General features: G+C 40.7%; 1 protein-coding gene across 2 annotated transcripts in view; it reads left to right on the top strand.

Moving 5' to 3' along the window:
• Positions 1-23,298, top strand: part of DCAF8 (DDB1 and CUL4 associated factor 8) — a 45,580-nt gene that overhangs the window by 13,183 nt on the left and 9,099 nt on the right. For both annotated transcript variants that reach the window (XM_081112807.1, XM_081112806.1), the window contains exons 3-7: positions 9,138-9,212; positions 11,941-12,611; positions 13,517-13,657; positions 14,561-14,655; positions 19,954-20,064. In XM_081112807.1, the coding sequence (XP_080968933.1) occupies positions 9,164-9,212; positions 11,941-12,611; positions 13,517-13,657; positions 14,561-14,655; positions 19,954-20,064 (1,067 nt within the window). In that variant the 5' untranslated portion in view covers positions 9,138-9,163. The remainder of the gene's footprint in view (positions 1-9,137; positions 9,213-11,940; positions 12,612-13,516; positions 13,658-14,560; positions 14,656-19,953; positions 20,065-23,298) is intronic.

The raw sequence follows: 23,298 nt of genomic DNA on the forward strand, positions 1-23,298 counted from the left end.
ACATAAGACAGGTTCTCATTGCTTCTTACCTTGGCAACAATAATACTAGCTTTTAAACTTGTTTCTCCTTCCTTTTCTGTCTATTTCAGTCCATTTTACTATCATTGACAAAATAATCTTCCTGATGCCTAATACACATACACCTTCCACACTTTAAAAAATATTTTTTTTTAAAATTGATCTTAGAGGAAGGGAAGGAGGGAGAGAGAGAAGCATTAAGTGAGAGAGAAATCTTGATTGGTTGGCTCCCACACTCATCTGGACCAGGGATCAAACCTGCAACTGGGTATGTGCCCTGACTGGGAATCGAACCCATCATCCCTTGATGACACTCCAACCACATTGGCTAGAGCACCTTCTATACTTATCAACTCTATCCCGCTATCTAGCCAAACCAGACTATACATGCATTTTCTTGAATATACCAGGTTTCTTCATTTCCTATGCCTATTCTAATGCTGGTGGAATGTATTTCTCAACTCTTCCCATTAAAATCCTATCCTTCCTGCCCTGGTTGGGTGTCCGCCTGTGCGCTGAAAGGTTGTCCATTCTATTCCGGGTCAAGGCACATGCCCAGCTATGGGTCAGTCCCCGGTGGGGAAGAAGGGTTGTGAAGGAGGTGACTGATTGATGTATGTCTCTCTCTCTCTCTCTCTCTCTCTCTCTCTCTCTCTCTCTCTCTCTCTCTCTCCCCCCTCTCTCTCTTTCTCTCTCTCTCTCTCTCTCTCTCTCTCTCTCTCTCTCTCTCTCTCTCCCCCTCTCTCCCTCTCTCCCCCCCTCTCTTTCCCCTCTTCTTTCTCTGAAAATCAATCAAAAAAATCTTAGGAAATAAAGTAAAATCCTATCCTTCCTTCAAAGCTCAGCTTAAAAGCTAATTTCTCCATGGAAGCTTTTCCTTTCTTCCAGAAATTAAATATAATCCTTTCCTCTGATCAACTGCAACTGCATTATATGTACAGGGTGCCCCCAAAAAATGTGTAGGCACTTTAATAGCTGATAGCTCAGTTTTGAAAATGAAATATATTTAAATAAACACTGCCTTTATAATTATTCAAAGTGTATATATACATTTTTTGGAACTATATTTGTTTTAAATTTATTTTTAATGATACATCTATCTCTTATAGTTGGTTGTATGCTCATTTTCCTAATTGACTATTGGCTACAAAAGGGTGGTGACTGCCTTGTTCATATCTGTAGCTCCTATATTGACTTGTACATTGTTGTATTACTAGCATGTCTGTGTACAGATGGGCCACTGGGTGGTGCCAGATGCCTATAATTTGGATAAACAAGGGAGGCTGGATGTACAGTTGGGTTGCCCTGTGTTGTCAAATCTTTTGCACAGTAGGAATAGAGATTAATTTCCATCATCCAGAACCATTCATAGTTTCTTTCTGCTCCTCTCTCCAGTTTACCAGAGGAGGCCGTGTAGTATATTCAGTTCCTCCACAGACTAAATAGAAAGTGGCCCAGAACTAAAGACCCACCTTCCCATAAACATGTATATTATATGAGTTTCATCTTCCTGGGAGTCATCCCTTTGAATTTCAGTGCCTGGGGTTCTCTGTCTGATTAATAAACACTATATTATTTGCGTGACTGGGTGCCCAGGGTAAATCAGGTTCCATAAATGAAAAACTAGCAAGTGGCTGGCAGGAGGAGTCAGGAAAGTTGGCTCGTAGAAGTATCTGTTGTTAAGCAGAAGAATAGTAAGGTAAGGGGGATGAATTAAAAATGAGCCATATCATGCCCTAGTCAGTTTGGCTCAGTGGATAAAGTGTTGGCCTGCAAACTGAAAGGTCCCAGGTTCAATTCCGGTCAAGGGCACATGCCCGGGTTGTGGGATCAATTCCCAGTGGGGGACTTGCAGGAGGCAGCCGATCCATGATTCTCTCTCATCATGGATGTTTCTACCTCTCTCTCCCTCTTCCTTCCTCTCTGAAATCAGTAAAAATATATTTTAAAAAATGAGCCATTTCAGCTCGAAAACAAAAATTTGGGATGGGGAAGTAGGACTGGTTGATTCCAGATGGACTGTGTGACTTAGGACTGAAAAGCAAATTTGTACTTTGGATGGAGATCAGCCCTGAACAGCTGTTCAGTTATGAGTGGTATGGGACATCTGTCTTCTCAAGAGGAGCCAAAAAAGACTGTGTGGCTCTCAGATATCTGTCTTTCTAATAATTGAAGCATTTTTGAAGATTATCTTTCAGTTTCAGAGGAAATTCTAAAACTTTGTCTCATGTAAATATGGGTGTCTGTATAGGAGAGTTGGGCCACCTGAGCTGCAAAATGAAGGCATGCATAGCAAGACTGCTGGACTGGCCTGGGAGAGTGCTGGGATTATGTAACTCATGGGAACTCATTGAGAGCTCAGAGCTTAGTGAAGAGATCAAGGACTAATATTTAGATGGTGAAGTTTCCATTGGATATGAGGTAAGGTAGAGTTAATCATTTTTCAGAGATTCTAGACTCCAAGATGAATTTGAGAGAAATTTAAAAAAAAGAAAAGCATAACTATACATATTAATCGTACAGCCATTAGAATTACTTTGAAATGCTGTGATATTCTTAGCTGCCAACAACAATAATAGGGGTGGAGACTATGAGTTTAGGATTCATCTTGCCTCGGATGTGGTTGCACTTTCATTTTCAAACAAGAAGACCTGACGTTTTGCTCTCGGTTACTGTAGCATATGGACCACTTGAGCTAACTTCTGTTAACAATCACAGCCTTGCCCAGCTGGAGTGGCTCAGTTAGTTGAGCATTGTCCTGTGCACGGAAAGGTTGCCGGTTCGATTCCTGATCAAGACACATACCTGGGTTGTGGGTTTGATCCCCCGGGGAGCATATGGAAGGTGACTAATAAGTGTTTCTCACATCGATGTTTCTCTTTCCCCCTCTCTCCCTTCCTCTCTCTAAGCATGTCCTCGGGTGAGGATTAAAAACAATAATAATCACAGCCTTGAAAATTTAGTCTCTTTTATTGTTGGTTTTAACACTTGGCATGATTTATCTCCCTTCCTCCACTTTTTTCCAATCAGATTTATTGAGGTATGATTTACATGGAATAAAATTTACCCTTTTTTTCAGTGACCTATTATGGATTCTGACAAATGCATAGTTACTCAATATCACCATGATTGAAGCATAGAACATTTTCATAATTCCAAAAAGTCTTCTCCCGCTGTAGTCATTCCCTTCCCTACGGTACCCCTTCCTCCAACCCTGACAACCACTGGTCTGCATCCTGTCCCTATAGTATATCTTTTCCAGATTTTCTATAAATGGAATCATATTAGGTAGCTGTTTGAATCTTGCTTTTTTTTTCACTTAGCATAGCATATTTGAGATCCACCGTGTTGCTGTGTGTATCAGTAGTTCATTTCTTTTTATTGCTTACTAGTATTCCATTGTGTGGATGGACCACAATTTGTTTATCCATGACCTAGCTGAAGGACATTTGATTGTTTCCAGTGTTTGATGACTCTAAGTAAAGCCACCAAAACGTTTACCTACAGGCTTCTGGGTGGACATGTACTTTCATTTCTCTTGAATACATGCCTGAGTGGGATTCCTGGGTTGTGTGGTAAGTGTATGTTTAACTGTAGAAGAAACTGCCAAACTGTTTTCCAAAGTGACTACCATTTCGCATCAGTGTATGAGTTCTAATTGCTCTACTCCTTGTTAGCATTTGATAAAGCTTGCATTATTATTTCTAATATATTAACATTCTAATAGGTATGTGGAGGATTCTCATAGTGGTTTTAATTTGTATTTCTCTAATAACTAGTAATATTGAGGATCTCTTCTAGTGATTCTTATTAAGTTGTGAAAGATTATAAATATATTCTGCTTGCTACCCTTAATATGTATTTTCAGATATTTTCTTTTAGTCTGTAGCTTGTCTTTTCATATTCTTTTTAAAAAAATATATTTTATTGACTTTTTACAGAGAGGAAGGGAGAGAGATAGTTAGAAACATTGATGACAGAGAAACATTGATCAGCTGCCTCCTGCACACCCCCTGCTGGGGATGCGCCCACAACCAAGGTACATGCCCTTGACCAGAATCGAACCTGGGACCCTTCAGTCCGCAGGCTGACGCTCTATCCACTGAGCCAAACCGGCTAGGGCCGTGGTCGGCAAACTGCAGCTCACGAGCCATATGCGCCTCTTTGGCCCCTTGAGTGTGGCTCTTCCTAAGCCTTAGGAGTACCCTAACTAAGTTAATAACAGTGTACCTACCTATATAGTTTAAGTTTAAAAAATTTTGCTCTCAAAAGAAATTTCAGTCGTTGTACTGTTGATACTTGGCTCTGTTGAGTTTGCCGACCACTGGGCTAGGGCATCATCTTCTTAACAGTGTCTCTTGAAGAGTAGATTTTTATTTTTGGTATATTCAGTTAATTTTTTTTTTAAGAAAAGGAAGCAGCCTCAGTGGTTTTTAACAAGGAGACACTTGGTACCTCTTCCTCAAAATACTCTTACATACTGTATTAACTCTCATTCTTCCTAGTTTACACTTAATATTGTCATCTATTTGGTTAGAAATTTAAGACCTTTTTCTTATTAAGTCAAGAAAAATCTAGGTCACTGGAATAAATTAAAATGACACCTGAGCCTGTTTTTCTCCACCCCCCAGTAGTTTACTCTTTAACCTTCAGTTTGGCAGGGGTTATGGTTATTTTTAGAGTACAGGCAGTAGAGCTAATCTAATTAAGCTTCCCCAGCTACCTGGGGCAATGAGCTCATCAGCTCTTCCAAGCTCAGATTGGTTTGTTCTGGACTAGATTTTACGTGGAAATCTGTCAAAGTAAAACTGGATTTGTTGGCAGTATAGTGCATTAAAGAATGAAGAAGGGCCCTGGCCGGTGTGGCTCAGTGTAGAGCGTTGGCCTACACACCAAAGAGTCTCGGGTTCAATTCCCAGCCCAGGTCAGGATTCGTGTAGGAGGCAACCAGTCAGTGTTTCTCACATCGATGTTTCTCTCCCTTCCCCCTTTTTCCTCTCCCCTCCCTTCCCCTCTCCTTCCCTTCCTCCCTCCTTCCCCTTGCTAAATTCTGTGGCCCCTAAAATGTGACCTTTAGAAGCTATGTGCCTATATCAGCTTAGTGATGAGAGTTAACATAAGCATTCACAGGGTTTTCTTTGTTTCTGATTTAGCACTAAATTCTGTCAACTTTTTTCCTCAGAGTTCCTTCTTGTAAGAACCTTAAACCAATTTCCCCAAAAGATGAGGTCTGTAACCTCTGGGTATGGGTTGAACCTCATGGCTCTCCTTTGCCCGCTTCTCAGAGCTGAGCCAAGCCGGCACTAGGCTTTGGTTCCTCCTGGTCATGGAGGCTGGGAAAGCCTCTAGAGCGGCGATTCTCAACCTGTGGGTCGCGACCCCTTTGGCGGTCGAACGACCCTTTCACAGGGGTCGCCTAGGACCATCCTGCATAGCAGATATTTACATTACGATTCATAACAGTAGCAACATTACAGTTATGAAGTCTCAACGAAAATAATTTTATGGTTGGGTCACAACATGAGGAACTGTATTAAAGGGCCAGAAGGTTGAGAACCACTGGCATAGAGCCATTGTAAGTCTAAAGATCAGGCTGGGCTTCTGTAGAGGTGGGTGAGATTCAGTTTTTTTTTTTGTTTTTTTTTTAATATATTTTATTGATTTTTTACGGAGAGGAAGGGAGAGAGAGAGAGAGTTAGAAACATCGATGAGAGAGAAACATTGATCAGCTGCCTCCTGCACATCTCCAACTGGGGATATGCCCGCAACCCTGGTACATGCCCTTGACCGGCATCGAACCTGGGACCCTTCCGTCCGCAGGCCGACGCTCTATCCACTGAGCCAAACCGGTTTCGGCGAGATTCAGTTTTGAGGAAGGCTCTCGAACTGCTTCAGTCTTCTCTGGGAGTGAGGAATAGTGGGGTGGGAAGTGTAGCACGGTTGACAACTTTGATTCTAGAGGTGAGAAAATACCAGATCTGTTCTCAGTTGGCCATAAGGTATACTTATGATCTTAGTTTTTAATCTTCACAGAGTAGTGCAATTATTTTCCTCACTTTGTAGGACTTTTACAATTAATGTAATTAATTAAAACCCTAGGTGGGGAAGATATTCTTTAATATCACTGAGATATTAAAGAATATAAACAGGGACTGCTATGAGGGAAAAACAAGTGTTGTGTGAAGAATGCTGTACAAAAATATGTCATCAAAGTAGGAGGAGGAAAACAGCCTGCTCTGCAAACAGCTCTCCACTGTTTTTCCTTTGTGGCTTCACAAATCTGGGTTTGTTTGTTTTTTATATATTTTTTATTGATTTTTTTACCGAGAGGAAAGGAGAGAGATAGAGAGTCAGAAATATCGATGAGAGAGAAACATCGACCAGCTGCCTCCTGCACATCTCCTACTGGGGATGTGCCCGTAACCTAGGTACATGCCCTTGACCGGAATCGAACCCGGGACCTTTCAGTCCGCAGGCCGACGCTCTATTCACTGAGCCAAACCGGTTTCGGCCACAAATCTGTTTTTTATTGGCTCTGTCTTTCATCCTCACTCTTCCAGGTGTTCTTCCCTCAAATTTAGCTTCAGTCCTGCTCTTGCATTATTTTCACTTCCCCGCTCTGGCCTACTATGGGCAAGCTTTGGGCAGCTGTCTCTTGGCAGAGGATACTTTTGCAGTAACTTGGATTTCTATAGAGGATAATAGGGGATAAGGTTAAGGATGGGGCTGCCTCTGGGATCATTGTTATGGGAATGAAAAGGCTGTTGAAAGATTAGAGGCCAGTGTGCTTGGGTACAGGACTGGAGTCATAATCATACTTTGTCTTTTATTACCATCGCCTTTTGTCAAGGCACTGAAAGGGCTTAACAAAATTCTGGGCTGAATAATACTTTTCTTTGCTCTTTGGAATTTGCTCGTGGTGGGAGTGAGACCCTGAAAAAATAATGTGTTACAGTGGTATAAAAGGAAAAAAGCTGGGCACCCTGATTCCTAGTTATATTTTGCTAAAAAGACAAATCTGTTGAAAGTTGGTGGGATTGTGAAATGATGCTTGTTTTGAAATGGACTGAGATGGTTTAATACAAGTGTTGCCCTTTTCTTCCCCAGCTTTGTATTTGGTGACTATCATTAGTTGTAAGAGGAGGAAAAACCCTTTTACATTCTTTCTTAGAGGTCAGGGGCGGCGGGGGTGGGGGTGGGGGGCCTCCGAGTTCTAACTCATCTCTGCTTCTTACAGTAATTAATACTGTACCTGCACCTATAAGTGTGAAGGTAGGCATCTGAGCGAACATAATGCCCAAGCTCTTACCCTACCTCATGAGCTTGATTTATCTCTTCTTAAAAACCAAACAAAAACATTTTTATTGATTTTTAGAGAGAGAGGGAGAGGGAGAGAGAGATAGAAACATCATTGATCAGCTGCCTCCTCCCCCGCCCCCCCCTTGGGATTCGAGCCTGCAACCTGGGCATGTGCCCTGACTAGGAATTGAATCAGTGACCCCTTGGTGCATGGGTTAACACTCAACCATTGACCCACACCAGCCAGGCGCTTTCATCTCTTGGTTAGTGTCCAAAATTATATAAAGAGTCTGACCCACCTCTTCATGTTGTGAAGACAGTGTAGTATAGAGTTTGTAGATACATAAGTCTAACAATTATAACAAGATTTTTGCCTAGAGGGCAATGCTGAAGCTAGCTGTTTGTATTGAGTTAAGGCTCTCTGCTTATAATATACTGTTACAGAAAAACCGGAGGAGAACCAAGCAACGCTTAGAGAGATGGAGTTACGTTTATTACGCGCGGGCCCAGAGGAAAATGTCTCTCAAATTCTGGGTGAAATCACACAGGAAGTTTCCTGTATTTATACTATCTTACCCTCTTTGTCTCCCCAATATGGGGTTTTTCCGGTTCCCTTTGCAAGTTCTTTTTTTTTTTTTTTTGAATGCTTGGAATAAGATTTGTTGTTTTTGCTTTTATTTTTATAAGGTTTTCCCTTTTTTCTTTATTTTGAGATTATAAGGAACATGGTCACAACACACGTAAAGTCAGAAGTAGGAGAGAGAATGCTCTGAAGGCATGTTTGGTCACCCGAAATCATTAAGCAAGACTAGCAAAAACATAAAGTGTAAAAAATACCAGAAAAGCCCTAGCTGGTTGGGCCAGTGGATAGAGCATCAACCCATGGATTGAAGAGTCCCAAGTTTGATTCTGGTCAAGGGAACATTGCAGGCTCGATCCCCCAACCCTGGTTGGGGCTAAGCGGCCCTTTGCAAGTTCTTAAAGGGCCCTATGTGCTGGCGCTTTGAGACCTCAACCAAAGGCTTGGCCTGATGCCAGCACTGATAACTTCGTCTGGGGAAGGTTTAATGGCCTCTCTGAAATGGGAGTAGTCTTATTTTCCTTAAGCCAGCAAGCATTTACAGAAGCCAGATATAGCAGGGTTAAAATTTCAAACAGCAGTTTTTATATAAGATGAATGCTTCAATACTAGAGACCCGATGCATGAAATTTGTGCAAGAGTAGGCCTTCCTTCCCCCTGGCTGCTGGGACTGGCCACTGGACCCGGGCTTTCCTCGCAGAGGGAGGCCCTGCCCACCCACCGCAGCCTGCCAGTTGGTGGCCTGGGCCTCCCTCTGTGGGGCGATCATGGAGCGATGGCCGGGCTGGACCAATCTCATCGCACCTGCCTTGGCTGGCCTGGCACCAGTGGGTGTCAGAGTGTGGTCCTGGATGGTCCAGATGGTCGTTATGCTGTTCAGCTGTTCAGTCGATTTGCATATTATGCTTTTATTATATAGGATATCACTTGATATATGCCTACAGTTTCAAGTTTATTTCAGTTCCCTCTTTCCCATCTGAAAAATACACTGCCAGTCACTCAGTAAGGTCAAGAGATTGCAGTTGACTTCCCAAAGATATGTCTCTTTATGAATTTAGGCATAGGGGGAAAATCTGGTGTGATTTCAGTAGCGGAGAAGCCCTATTGAGCACACACCAAAAAAAAAAAAAAATCATTTTTATAAAAATGACAAAGGTATCCATTGTTAAATTTCCTTGTTCCTTTTATCGTCTTTTCAAGATTGTTTTCTAATTGTTATTTTTCCCCCTTCCAAATCCAGGCTGGCTACAATAAACATCAATCAAGATGTCCAGAAAAGGGAGCAGCACAGATGGCAAAACAGACTTAGCTAATGGTAAGGAGCCAAATTGAAGGTGAAGCTATTTTTGTTATATCACCTGAGGTTCTCCTCCCCCAAAGAGAGTGGAGACATGGATTTTAGTGGAGGGAAGGAAATCTTTCCTAAGAGTGAACCCTTAAGTTGTTTTGAGTACAGGAAATTACAGGGTTGAAATGCCTTGGACTGTCTGACACTTTTGCTCCTTCAACTTTTATCTGATTGTTTGCAAAAGATCAATAATAGATTTGTGCCTCTAAGAGGTCAGATGGTTTGGAATTCTGAAAGTTTCTAAGGGTGGCTAAAACCTAGGAAATGCTCTTAATAAAGGAGAAAAAGAACATCTAGTTGGTGGTGGGAATAAGAGAGTTGTTGGGAAGGTGAGGTTGTGCAATTAGAATGAGAAGCCTCTTTTCATGGTAGATCATAGTTTAATAAAGATATTAGATAAGAGATGAAGATATAACCTAAACCGACTGGAATTGGGGTTTTCTTCCTGCTTTCTTTCCATTCATCCATCCATCCTTCCTTTCTTTTGCCAGTGCAGCCAAGTGGCTCTAGTGCAGGTTTGAAGGCAGGATGTGAATATTCTGATAGAGTTAGCTAACTGCCTGGGTTATTCAACCAATGCTTTAACCTTGAGCCAACTTCTAAACTAGGGAAACATCCATCAAATGGATATAGTAGTTGGGCACCACAGTGTCCAGCATTCCTCAGCACCTTGCAGGTCAGGATTATAGGCTAAAATCTATTTGATGTGATTGACAGAGTAATGAAATCGATGAGGGGAAAGTGAGATTTTTCAACATGTTGTTTTATTGTCCCTTTTTTCATACCACTGTGGTTCATATTATTCATTGGGCTTAGTTGCAAGACACAGCAATCTAGAAGGGTTTGAGGTATACAATTGATTTGGAGTTTTGCCATTAGCTAGATCAGGGATTGACAAACTACGGCCTGTAGGCCAAGTCTAGCCTGCCACTGTTTTTATAAAGTTTATTGGAACACAGTCATGCCCCATCCATTTACATAGTATTTATGATTGCTTTTGTGCTACAGCAGTGGAGTAGTTGTGACAGATATCCATATGGTCTATGAAGCCTTAAATTTTTACTGTCTGACCCTTGGCAGAAAAAATTTGCTAGCCCATTGACTGTTAGGATCCTCTTTCTGAGCTTGTCGTATGCTTTGGCCTTTATGTTGATGTGATAGAAGAGCTCCAAAATTGTCTTAATTTTTTAATCATGATTTTAACAATAAATGCTAAGGGTTTGGCCTTTTATTTTTCCTTCTCCACAGAAGTGATAGGTGTGATATTTTATGCCTTCTCACTGCTCCAAATCTTAAACCAGTTGCATTTCAAAAACCACACTATTAATCTTTCTCAGTATATGTAGCAGTTCTGGCCATTGTAGTTTGTAGGAGCAAATTGCTACACTGTCCCCTTTATCGTCCTAGTAGCCTAGTTGTTTTCACACTGAGTTCTTAGTTGAGGTGCTTTTTGAAAAGAGCTGTTTATGTCTCCCAACTTTCTGTCACTACTTGAACCAAAGCACTTACATTATCAGTTTTCTGTATTGGGTTTTGTCTAAGAGTTCATTGGAAGGGTGGGGGGAGGGTCCATTGCTACAAAGATTTTCAGAAATTACTGCTCTAATCTAGATGAATAAACAGTAAAGTGCTCCAATCCTTTGAATTTTTAAACATTAGTGTGGTATTAGAGTTGAAAAGCTTATACCAGAATCACCCATAGTTGGTCTCCCTTTCCTAACAACCTTTATTTCTGGCAAGATAAAATTTCTATTTAAGAAAAGAAGGCTGTGAGCAGTGTTTAAAGTCCTCAGTTCCCCTTCCTTCACACCTTCACCTTAGGTTGGAAGTTGTGGCTGTAGAACATTGCCAAGTGCTTATTGGAATACAATTTAGTTGCTTTTCGATAGAATACAGTGTCTAATTTAGGGGATTATATCATTCAATATGACACAGTTTTATAACTACCAACAGGGCAGGCCTAGAAGATGGTGAACTTGCTTTTCAGGTATCAGTGTAGTAGCTCTTCTTATCATGTTTATGTATGCTTCCTGATAGAACTTTGTCTCAGTTTGTAAAACTAAAAATAGTATTAAAATTATTAAATTAATGGAAGTAAGTCAGAATACATATATTAACAAAAAGTGAGCAAGAACTCATTCAAATGATCACAGTTCCCACTTTTCTGCTTCTAGATTCTTAGTAGACCTTTCTGTTTAGAATTTGGGAGGTGGGAAGTAGTGGGAAATAGTCTAACTCCTTATTTACTGTCATAGTGATTTTATTCAGTTATTTCTCCATCTTTTTCTAAGAGATAGCCATGCCAACTCTTGCAGGGACAGCTATTCTTTTTCTTATATTTAGTTTATTTACTGTAACTAATGGATGCCCATCCAGCAGAACTGAGCTTAAGGTATCAAACATACTTTCCATACAGTTTGTCAATGCTTTGCCTCGTGAGAATTTGTTATACACTTGGGTTCTCCATTTCTTCAGTTCTGTTGAAGTAAGTACTCTTATTTGGGTGTGGCTTTGATCTTAGTTTTTTCAATTTCTTATCCAACATTCCCTCTCAGAGAAAACTTTGACCAAAGTTGGTTTCTGGGTCTTTTGATGTGACAATTTCTTAGACTAAGGCAGAGAAATGCTTCTAATCACTATCCTATTTCCTTCTCTGTCCCCCCCCCTCAACTTCCCATTTTTCATTTACATGCAGGAAGCATGTCTAGCAGTCCAGAGGAGATGTCTGGCGCTGAAGAGGGGAGGGAGACATCCTCAGGCATTGAAATAGAGGCCTCAGACCTGAGCTTGAGCCTGACGGGGGATGATGGTGGCCCCAATCGCACCAGCACAGAAAGTCGAGACACAGATACAGAGAGCTCAGGTGAAGACAAGGACTCTGACAGCATGGAGGACACTGGCCATTACTCCATCAATGATGAAAACCAAGTCCATGATCGCTCAGAGGAAGAGGATGAGGAAGAAGAGGAGGAGGAAGAGCAGCCTCGGCGTCGTGTACAGCTCAAGCGGGCCAACCGTGACCAGGACTCATCAGATGATGAGCGGGCCTTGGAGGACTGGGTGTCCTCGGAGACATCAGCCCTTCCCCGACCTCGCTGGCAAGCCCTTCCTGCCCTTCGGGAGCGGGAACTGGGTTCAAGTTCCCGCTTTGTATATGAGGCTTGTGGGGCAAGGGTCTTTGTGCAGCGTTTCCGCCTGCAGCATGGGCTTGAGGGCCACACTGGTTGTGTCAATACCCTGCACTTTAACCAGCGTGGAACTTGGCTGGCCAGTGGCAGTGATGACCTGAAAGTGGTGGTTTGGGACTGGGTGCGGCGGCAGCCCGTACTGGACTTTGAGAGTGGCCACAAAAGCAATGTCTTCCAGGTGAGGCAAGGGAGCAGAATAGCAATTGAGAAAATTAGGCATGAGTTGGACAAATCTGAGCTGTTCCCTGTAGTGAGAAGTGGTAGAAAGTTGTAGGAATTAGACATCAAACTCCGTCCTACCTTGGCTCTCATAATGCCTTGGAGGAGTTAGTACACTGAAAGGCAAGCTTTTCTTCCCTTGAGCATAAAGACTCTTGGAAGTCTCATTATAGATAGGGTGCTTAAAAATCATCAGGAAGGAACCAGATGTGCCCTGGGAGGAGGCATAGTGTAAGAGCAGAGACTATTGAGCCAGACTGCTTGGGTTCAAATCCTAGCCCTATCCTTTATTAGCTAAGTGATTTTTGGCAAGTTATTTAACCTCTGTCTTAAGTTTATTTATCTACCATATAGGTCTAATAACAGAGGGTTATGAGGATTAAATAGAAACTAAGCAGTTAGAATCATGTCAGGTACTTAGTAAATATTTGATATTAATTAATATTGTTATTATTCTCTGAAGCTTTTACTCATCAGTGAAATACATCATATTGGTACTGACCATTTATCTCTAAGCATGTTCTCTCTTTTCCCAACATCCCTTTAATTTACTTTGTAGCAAATTTTCCTTGCTCTTCTCCCCTGGTAGGTGGAGTCCTAGTTCACCTGAGCATTTACCCTGTACCACTTCAACCTTCTAGAGTCAACTGAAATGCTTTTATATCAGAGAATTTTTTTCCCTCTCACTCTCCTTTAACTCATGGAAGAAATTAGACTTGAACCAATTATGTTAAAGTGGGAGAGCTAGATTTTCATCTGTTGTGAAACAAAAGGGGGTGAGTTGGGGTTCTCATTTTTTTTTCTCTCAAATTCACCTCCTGAATTTCTTTTGTGTGTCCCTTTTTTTCATTCTTAACACCCCAGGCAAAGTTCCTTCCTAACAGTGGTGATTCTACCCTGGCCATGTGTGCCCGTGATGGGCAGGTGCGGGTAGCAGAGTTGTCTGCCACACAGTGCTGCAAGAATACGAAGCGTGTGGCCCAGCATAAGGGAGCGTCCCACAAGGTAAGTAAATCTTTGCCCCGAAGGATGTGCAATTCAGCTCCTCTGTGGATCTCACCAAGGTCTTGTATCTGTATTTAATGTAGTTACCTTCCTCCCTTCTTTTAGTCCTAAGATTTGTACATAAGAAGGGAGAGAAAGCAGCCACCATCCTAAACTTCTTGGAAGGCAAGTATTTGAGAGATCTGTAAATCTTGCGCATGCAATATTAATTGATTACACTTAACCCCTAGGCTGAACCATAGTGAGTTGGAGATCCTTGAGGTCTCCTGTGCCTTCCAGACCTTTAAACTCTATTCTGATCGCTATTGCTAGGAGCTCTATTTAGACCTGGGAGTATAGACCAAATAGTCATGGTGGCAGCCAGTGAGGAGCTGCCTAGTCTCAGAGTAGGTACCATGTTCTTCGTGTCATGGAAAGACGATGGGTCTGCTCTTAAAAGCCTAAGCTAATATATAGGTGGACCTGGAGTGTCCTTTTCTAGATGGCTTAGGCAATGTGAAAATTATGTATTTCTTTGAATCTTTGTACCTCCAACGCACTCGATAACTAATTTATAGAACTAAGATACAGGGAAATGAAACTTGGGCACCCTTTCTCTCCCCACCTAAGGATGGGGAATTGATTTTATTTGAGAATAAGCCCTAATCTCTGATGTTTTCCTTTGGTGTCACTGTTCAAATCCCTTGGGAAATTAGTTAAAATAGAAAATTACCTGTCCTTTTGACTTGTATAGCGTAAACAAGCTGTAAGTAATTTATACAGAACAAGAAAGGATGGGCTTATTAAATTATCACCTTTCCTGCTGACACATTTTAAATGCAGCCCTTCTAAAGATAAAGGGATGAACTAAACCTCTAATTCTAATCTTTAGAAACCTCATCCTTTCCCTTTTTTCTCCTACAGTTGGCCCTGGAACCAGACTCTCCTTGTACATTTCTATCTGCAGGTGAAGATGCAGTTGTCTTCACCATTGACCTCAGACAAGACCGGCCAGCTTCGTAAGTAAGCTAGTAGTCCTTTCACAGAACTGGCTGTCTTGGCCTTGAAAATACTCCACATGGCATAGGTAATACTCAGTTCTCTGGTCCATCAGAATGGTCCCTTTGTTCCTATGAGAAGCAGATTAGGGTTTAGGAATTCCTTACTTTGTTGCTATTTGTTCCTCAGAAGTGAAGTGCCATTCAGTCTTTTTGTTTCTAAAGCAGAGTTCGGTTATCTTATTATATGTGGGCTTTAATAACTGTTGATTCTCTTGTGTACCACTCAGCTTACCCACAAGAAGCATATTACTCTACAAAGCAGCTTAGAGATATGGTCCTATGTAGTTTCAATTTAATTACGTATCAAAACGTGTAAACAAATTATAAATTTTGAACAGAAATATCGGTATATATAGAACTCCATCATATTTCAGCTCCTTTTTACATCAGTTTGAGCTCCTGGGTAAATTATATTTTTTCAGCTGTGTGATATCATAGCATCTTGTTTGGCTCCAGGCAGTCTGGGTGTGTGTGTGTGTGTGTGTGTGTGTGTGTTTCTCTCACACACATGCACACACAGGAAATTCAAATAAAAAATATACAGACAAAATGCTCCCTCATGCACACCTCCCTTGGCCCCCACTTTTCTGGCTGTTGGTAATCATTGTTAACAATTTTAAATACCTTTCCAATCCTTTTTGTATACTTTTGTGTGTCTTAAAACATCGATGAGAGAGAAACATCGATCAGCTGCCTCCTGCACATCCCCCACTAGGGATATGCCCGCAACCCAGGCACATGCCCTTGACCGGAATCGAACCTGGGACCCTTCAGTCCGCAGGCCGACGCTCTATCCACTGAGCCAAACCGGTTTCGGCTAATATGTATACTTTTATGCAATCCTTTTTGTATACTTTTCCCTATAAGTAGGATAATTAATATAGAAACATGTCTGCAGTTTGCTTTTTTCATATTATGCTGTATTTTGGAAATCTTTCTCTGTCAGGCCATAAAGGCCTACCCCATTTTTTAAAAATATATTTTTATTGATTTCAGAGAGGAAGGAAGAGGAAGAGAGATAGAAACATCAATGATGAGAGAGAATCATTGATCGGCTGCCTGCTGAACGCCCCCTACTGGGGATCGAGCCCGCAACCCAGGCATGTGCCCCTGACTGGAATCGAACCTGGGACCTTCAGTCCGCAAGCCGACTCTCTATCCACTGAGCCAAACCAACTGGGGCCCTACCTCATTTTTTAACCATGACATATACATTATAACATGGCATACCACAGTTCATTTAACCATGACCTTGTTGATGAGTTATCTAGATTAGTTATTGTCTTGTTAGTTTTAAAAATCATAACAAATCTTGTATGTTAATACTAAAATTAAGGGATGTATGTCACTGATTTATATAGTATACAAGTAAAATAGTATAAATTAATTTAGGGAACATACTCTTAAGGCTGATTATTATTAAACATAAGTATAGAAAAAGTTGATTGTGGAAGAGTCTCAAAAACTACTTAAATGACAGAAATGTTTTAGGCTTGCAGAAAAGAGATACTAGTTATTTATATAAACCTTCAAGAGGATGAGGTTTGGGAACTATTTGGCTTATACTGGAAAAGGAACAGGACTGGGTCGAAGGGATCTGCCTTCCAGTTGCTAGCCTGCAGTTATTTAGCGCTGAGAAAATAATTCAGTCTCTTGAACTGAATGATTTTTGTTATTTTCAGTTCTGAAGTGCTGTGATGATAATGGAACGTTAACAAGTTTTCAAGAGGGGAGGGGTAGGGCAAAGATGCAAAAAATAATGTGAATTTGTCTGGTTTGCTCTGGTGAAGAGTTGTGAAGCAGCATGAGATCTTATCCTGTGGATCAAGGTGAGAGGAAAAGTATTGTTAGGCCATAAGGAATTGGGAATCTGGTTCTAGTAATGAGCAGAGTACTTAGCTTTGGGAAGTCATTGAATTTGGGATGAAATGATAGCAGAAAATCTGGCTGAGAGATGACCAATGGGTCTAGACCAGTGGTTCTCAACCTTCCTAATGCCACGACCCTTTAATACAGTTCCTCCTGTTGTGGTGACCCCCAACCATAAAATTATTTTCGTTGCTACTTCATAACTGTAATTTTGCTACTGTTATGAATTGTAATCTAAATATCTGATATGCAGGACATATTTTCATTGTTACAAATTGAACATAATTAAAGCATAGTGATTAATCACAAAAACAATATGTAATTACATATGGATTTTCCGATGGTCTTAGGTGACCCCTGTGAAAGGGTCATTCGACCCTCAAAGGGGTCGCGACCCACAGGTTGAGAACCGCTGATCTAAATGATAGATGGGATAGGAACTAAAAAGGGGAATATAAGAGAAACTTCACGTAGGAGGATGCCCAAATTCTGGATTTGGGGAATAAGATGCAGTGAGCCTTCAAAAGGTTTTGCTTTAGGGATTGAAGAACAAGTAGAAGGCTGGAATGAGGTGGGAGGCTGAATGTGAAGGTCATGGCCAGGCACTGTTGTGTGAAGTTGGCATAGGGGAATTTTTCTTTTGTGCATATACAAGGTGGGGCAAAAGTAGGTGTATACTTGTTTGTATTGAAAATAATAAAATAATAAATAATAATACAAGAATTAACTGTGTTTTGGGTACTCACACTGTAAACCTATTTTTGCCCCATCCTGTATGATAGTTGAGTCTCTGGAAGCTGGTGAAATTAGCTACCATCTTAGGAAAAGAGTTGCATTTGGAGCTGTGGGTAAATATTCCTTTAGCTACTGGAAGCCAGTTTGAAATACTCCTCAAAGGAATTTTTTGGTCTGATCTGTAATTATCTTTCCATTTTTGCTGGAACATACCTGCTCTTTAAAAAGTTGTAGATTTGAAGACAAAACTTAGTGGATTTGTTTCATACGGTTTCTTTTGTATGCTGCTTCCCTCTGCCATAATTAATCTGTGTCCTCACCTGAGGATATATATTCTTACTGACTTTTAGAGAGGTGAGGAGAGAGAGAGAGAGAGAGAGAGAGAGAGAGAGAGAGAGAGAGAGAGAAGAGAGGAGAGAGGAGAGAGAAAGGGAGGAAGGGAGGGAGGGAGGGAAGGAGAGAGAGAGAGAGAGGGAGGGAATGAAACATTGATCCATTGCTTCCCATATGTGCCCTGACTGGGAATGGAACCCACAACCTTTTGGTGTACCGAATGATGCTCCAGCCAACTGAGCCACCCGGCCAGGGCTGATGAATCATTTTTATAGCACCATTACATGTTCTCCAGAGAGCTCAAGGTACTCTGTGCATTTATCCATTGGGAGAGAGAATTGTTTAAGTAAATAAATTGCAAGATAGAAAGATTAAGCTCTGTCAGGATTACATGACAGTAGAGCCAGTATTTTATAATAATCCTCACAGTTTCTTCATTTTGCTTCCACGTGGCAACCTTTATATTTGCCTGGCCCTTTTGAAAATCCAAATTGCTGAGGAAATAAGATAGTCCTGTGAAAAGGAGCAGCTATTTTTCCCTGTCAGAAACCCAATTAACACCATCTCTTCTCCATTGCTAGTGGGTTCCTGAAACTCTTGATATGTTTTCTGCCTAGTGTTTTTGAGGGTGTGTGTGTTTTCCCTAATGACATTCCTTTTTAATGACCTCTGTACACTATTCTTTTAATGGAAGACTGCAGAGATTTTTCAAAGCAAGTATAATCTCTCCACTTTGCCTGGAGCAGGTCTTGGCTGAGGGGATGCTAAAAATCATTTCTTTACAAAAAACTGGTTGTCATGATTATATTTCTTTCAGTTTCCATAGCAACAGAAATGAGCGAAAGCTTAGATTAAAAACAAAAGCTAAAGCCCAGTTCTTTCATGTTTTTCCTTTTCTGTAAATTTACTAATCTTTATGACGTCATATTTGACTGGATACTGAGATCTGGAAAGAGGATTCATAGTGCTACCCTTAAGGTGGGACAGATTATGGCTAAAAGCCAGAATCTTCTGGGTAAAACTGAAATTTCATAGTATTTCCTCAGAGCCAGAAGCCCTGCTAAGGATCCCCTTTTTTTGGTGGTACAACCAGACGAATAATTTAGATATTTTTTTCCAGATTTGAAAACCGCTATCTTGCCCTAGTTGGTTTGGCTCAGTGGATAGAGCATTGGCCTGCGGACTGAGGGATCCTAGGTTTGATTCCGGTTAAGGGCACATGCCCAGGTTGCGGGCTCAATCCCCAGTAGGGGGTGTGCAGGAGGCAGCCGATGAGTGATTCTCTCCCATCATTGATGTTTCTATCTCTCTCTCCCTCTCCCTTCCTCTCTGAAATCAATAAAAATATATATTTTTTAAAAAACCACACCGCTGTCTTCAGCATGATCACTTTGGAAGTTATATAAATGTCTGATCATGGGGTTGTACATCTGAAACTAACATAATATTATATGCTAACTCTAAAGAAAAAAATATATATATATATATATAAAACAGCTCTATCTTCATAAGAATCTCCTCTCCTAATTTACTTCAGATAAGGGAAGAAGAATGCTGTTTCGTTTGGATTGCCTCTGTGCTAGAAAACTGTGGCTTGTCATTCTGTGTGCATTTTTATTTATTTATTTTGGTTAATCATCAAAAGATATTTTTCCATTGAATTTTAGAGAGAGTGGAAGGGAGGGGGAGAGACAGAGAAATATTGACATGAGAGAGACATATCAATTGGTTGCCTCCCACATGTGCCCTGACCAGGGTCTGGGATCATGCCTGCAACCGAGGTATGTGCCCTTGACCAAATGAACCCAGGACCCTTCCATCTGAGGGCCAATGCTTGATCCACTGAGCCAGACTGGTCAGGGCTACTATGTGCATTTTAAACACTGGATTTTAAGTGACACTTTTCTGGAATCTAGGAGATAGATTCTGATCTTAAGGTCTTTTCTGTCCACTGTTTTGTGATTCATCTTCCCCTCATTCCCTGCTCCCAGGTGATATGGAATATGTATTTATGAATGAAGGATGGGAAGATGTGGATAGTATTGTCTGTTTAATGTTAGGTTATCATATTGGATCCCAGCTAACCTGAGAACTACCTGAGGAACAATACTTCCATATACCTTTAACTTATACTTCTTGAGGAACACCAGAAAAATGACTTCATTACATTTTTTTCCATCTCCAAAGTAGCATTTAGTAAATATATGGGAAGGGGGTTTTTGTCTTATGTTCAAAACAAACATTACTCTCTCTGCTGTCACTTGCCATGACCATCTGTATCTGGGAGAATATAACTTTTATGCTTTTCTATTCTTAAAGGAAGCTGGTGGTGACAAAAGAGAAAGAGAAGAAAGTGGGGCTGTATACAATCTATGTAAATCCTGCCAATACTCACCAGTTTGCAGTGGGTGGACGAGATCAGTTTGTAAGGTGAGTCTGTGGCTTTTCTGTGTCTTTGAAAAGAGTTTGAGACTCTGATGCATTTTGTACATCAGGTGTCCCTATGGAAAGGTATGAATTGCCTAGGAATCCATTAGCCACCATCTTGAGTTTTTTACTCTCTTCCAAAAGAGTTTAGCTCCTGGTGGGTATTCTGCTCCCTAATGTGACAGTCTCTAAGGGATGGTTTAACATAGGAATAATCAGGTTTTAAAGAACTTTGATGAATTGACCAAGGTTCCCACATAGCAGTTAAGGCATAATCCCAAGTGTTGTATTAGTAAATAACCCCCACCATTTTCATATATAAGTTAACATGCACTAGAAGTTTGAATGCTGGTTTATGATACAGAAATGATTTGACTTTGGAGTGCTTGGTGTGAACTCAGAACTTTTTGGCTTCCATTGTCTTGAACCATATTTCTTTGTAGTGATATTTTTGTTACTGTGAATATCTGTTGTAACACTGGCTATTAAGGTAGGTGTATATCCTAAGGAAAATGGACTTCATGGATTCAATCCCCAGGTATATTAATTAGTTCCCTTCTGGCCCTTAGCCATAAACTGTACTCCATCCCTATCCAATTGGCCTATTTTAACTCTATATTTCTTTTTTTTCAAATATATTTTATTCATTTTTTACAGCGAGGAAGGGAGAGGGATAGAAAGTTAGAAACATCCATCAGCTGCCTTCTGCACACTCCCCACTGGGGATGTGCCCGCAACCAAGGTACATGCCCTTGACCGGAATCAAACCTGGGATCCTTGAGTCCTCAGGCCGACGCTCTATCCACTGAGCTAAACCGGTTAGGGCTATATTTCTTTTGTTGCTGAGGGATTATCAGTTTGAAAAGGAGGAGGAGAAGGGCTCCCTAGAGAATTGAGTGACTTTGTTTTCCTTTCCTGATGGTGGGTGAAAAGCATTATCTTCTTTCAATGCGAGCACATTTTATAACTATATTCTGAAATTAATTTTATTTATAGGAAAGGGGAAGAAAGGTAATAAGGCTTTCCCCATGAAAGAAGGAGGACAAAGAGTGTTAGATACCAGGGAACACGGAATAGCTCACACAACCAAATATTAAGCATTTTTTACTAATTTACTGACTTGCTGAAGTTTATGATGGCTTAGTGACATTTGAGAACTGTGTTTAGACTTAATATAGAAAGAAAACAATTTGATTAGCAGGTAATATACATTTGCTGAAGAGTAGTAATTGGTAATACAACAATCTCCTCTTTTTTTATTTTAATTTTTGTATTTATTGATTTGAAAGAGAGGAAGAGGTGGGGGGGGAGAGAGAGAGAGAGAGAGAGAGAGAGACATAGATTTGTTGTCCCACTTATTTATGCATTCATTGGTTGAGTCTTGTATGTACCCGACAAGGGATCAAACCCGCAACCTTGGCATATTGGGATGACGCTCTAACCAACTGAACTACCCAGCCAGGGCCTTATTCCTCTTTTCTTTCTCTGGTTCATTTAGCAAACATTTCCTGGATATTTTCTTTATGCAGGATATTAAGCAAGAGATTGTTGAGAATATAAGCATATATTGATTCATTTATCTAGCATTTACTGAATATCTGCCGTGTGCTAGATACATACTTAGACAGTCTCTGCCTTCAGAAAGGATTCTGGAGAAACCTACGTAAGGATTACAAATATGAACTAATATGCCCAGTATGACTCATCTAGTAAGTGGCAGAGTTAGTATTTGAACTCAGATCAGACTCCTTAAATGTAGTAAAAACCATTCCACTGAGGAAGCATTAAAGACGAGTGGGGAATTAGTATTTCAGGTAGAGAGGACAGTATGTTTAGAGATAATAAGATGTGACATGGTATGTTCAAGGAAGCGTCGCCTTTATTTGTTGTTTTGTATAATGTATGGGATCTTTGAGAAGTAGTAGGCAGCCATACTAAGGAGTTTAGACTTTTTTTTAGTAGAAAGCACAAAACCACTAAAGATAATTAAGCAGGAAATTTATATGAAATTTTGCATTTTAGACATAATTCCAAACTGGAGACAGTATAAGCAAGGAAATTGGTTTAGAAGGATTCTACATATCACGTAGGCAAAATTTGATTAAGGGTGGAGGAAGTAGATATAGTCAAGAAATTCACCCAGGGAATCTAATTGACAGGAAGGAAATTAGTTCTATATGAGAGAAAGTACTTGATTTCTAGCTTGGTCACTTAAATTCAGGATAATGCCATTAACAGAGATTTAGGGGAAAGGGTAAGTTTAGAATGAGTTTAATTTTAGAAGAAAGAATGAGTTTACTCTTGGGCATCTCAGTATAACTTCAGTTGGCACATAGATATAAATCTGGATCTCAGAATAAGTTTGGGTTGGAGATTCAGGTTTATGAGACGTGTTCGTAGAAGGTAGTGAAAGCATTGATAATGGAATTTGATCACTAATGGAAAGTATTGATCAGACTTCTCTCCCCCACCTCCCTTTGAATCTCTGGCCTCTTTGAGAACAAACGGAGAAATATCCCTTCTCCCTGGAAAATACACATAAGTACAGTTTCTGGATGTTCACATACTACTAAGATGCTAGGTTAAAATTTCCTTATATAGAGTCAGGAGAACTTAAGACTAAACCTCTGTGGAAGGTCAGTATTTAAGGGATAGACAAAGAAAGACAGGCCCATGAACAACATTGAGGAGTGGTTGGACATCAAGGAAAGAACGTATTTTAGGTGAAGGAGTAATGAACATGTCAGGACAAGAGAGAAAGGCCTGAAAAGTATCTTGTTGGCATTGGCAATTTGGTTACTGATGACTTTAGCCCAGCCGTGGGCAAACTACGGCCCGCAGGCCGGATCCAGCCCGTTTGAAATGAATAAAACTAAAAAAAAAAAAATAGACCGTACCCTTTTATGTAATGATGTTTACTTTGAATTTATATTAGTTCACACAAACACTCCATCCATGCTTTTGTTCCGGCCCTCCGGTCTAGTTTAAGAACCCATTGTGGCCCTCGAGTCAAAAAGTTTGCCCACCCCTGCTTTAGCCAGAGGAGCTCAGTGGTAAGTTGAGGGCCAAAGCTAGGTGGGAATGGTTTGAGAAGTGAATAGGAAGTGAGGAAGTGAAAATATTGAATGTAGATTACTCTTTTCGTAATTTGACTCCAAGGAAAGGACAATCAGTAGAAGGAGAATTTTTAGAAAATGGACAGACAGTGATGAGGAAGAAGCTAAGAATGGAGTAATC

The sequence above is a fragment of the Myotis nattereri genome (genome assembly GCF_964212035.1).
Source record: "Myotis nattereri genome assembly, chromosome: 18".
Lineage (NCBI taxonomy): Eukaryota > Metazoa > Chordata > Mammalia > Chiroptera > Vespertilionidae > Myotis > Myotis nattereri.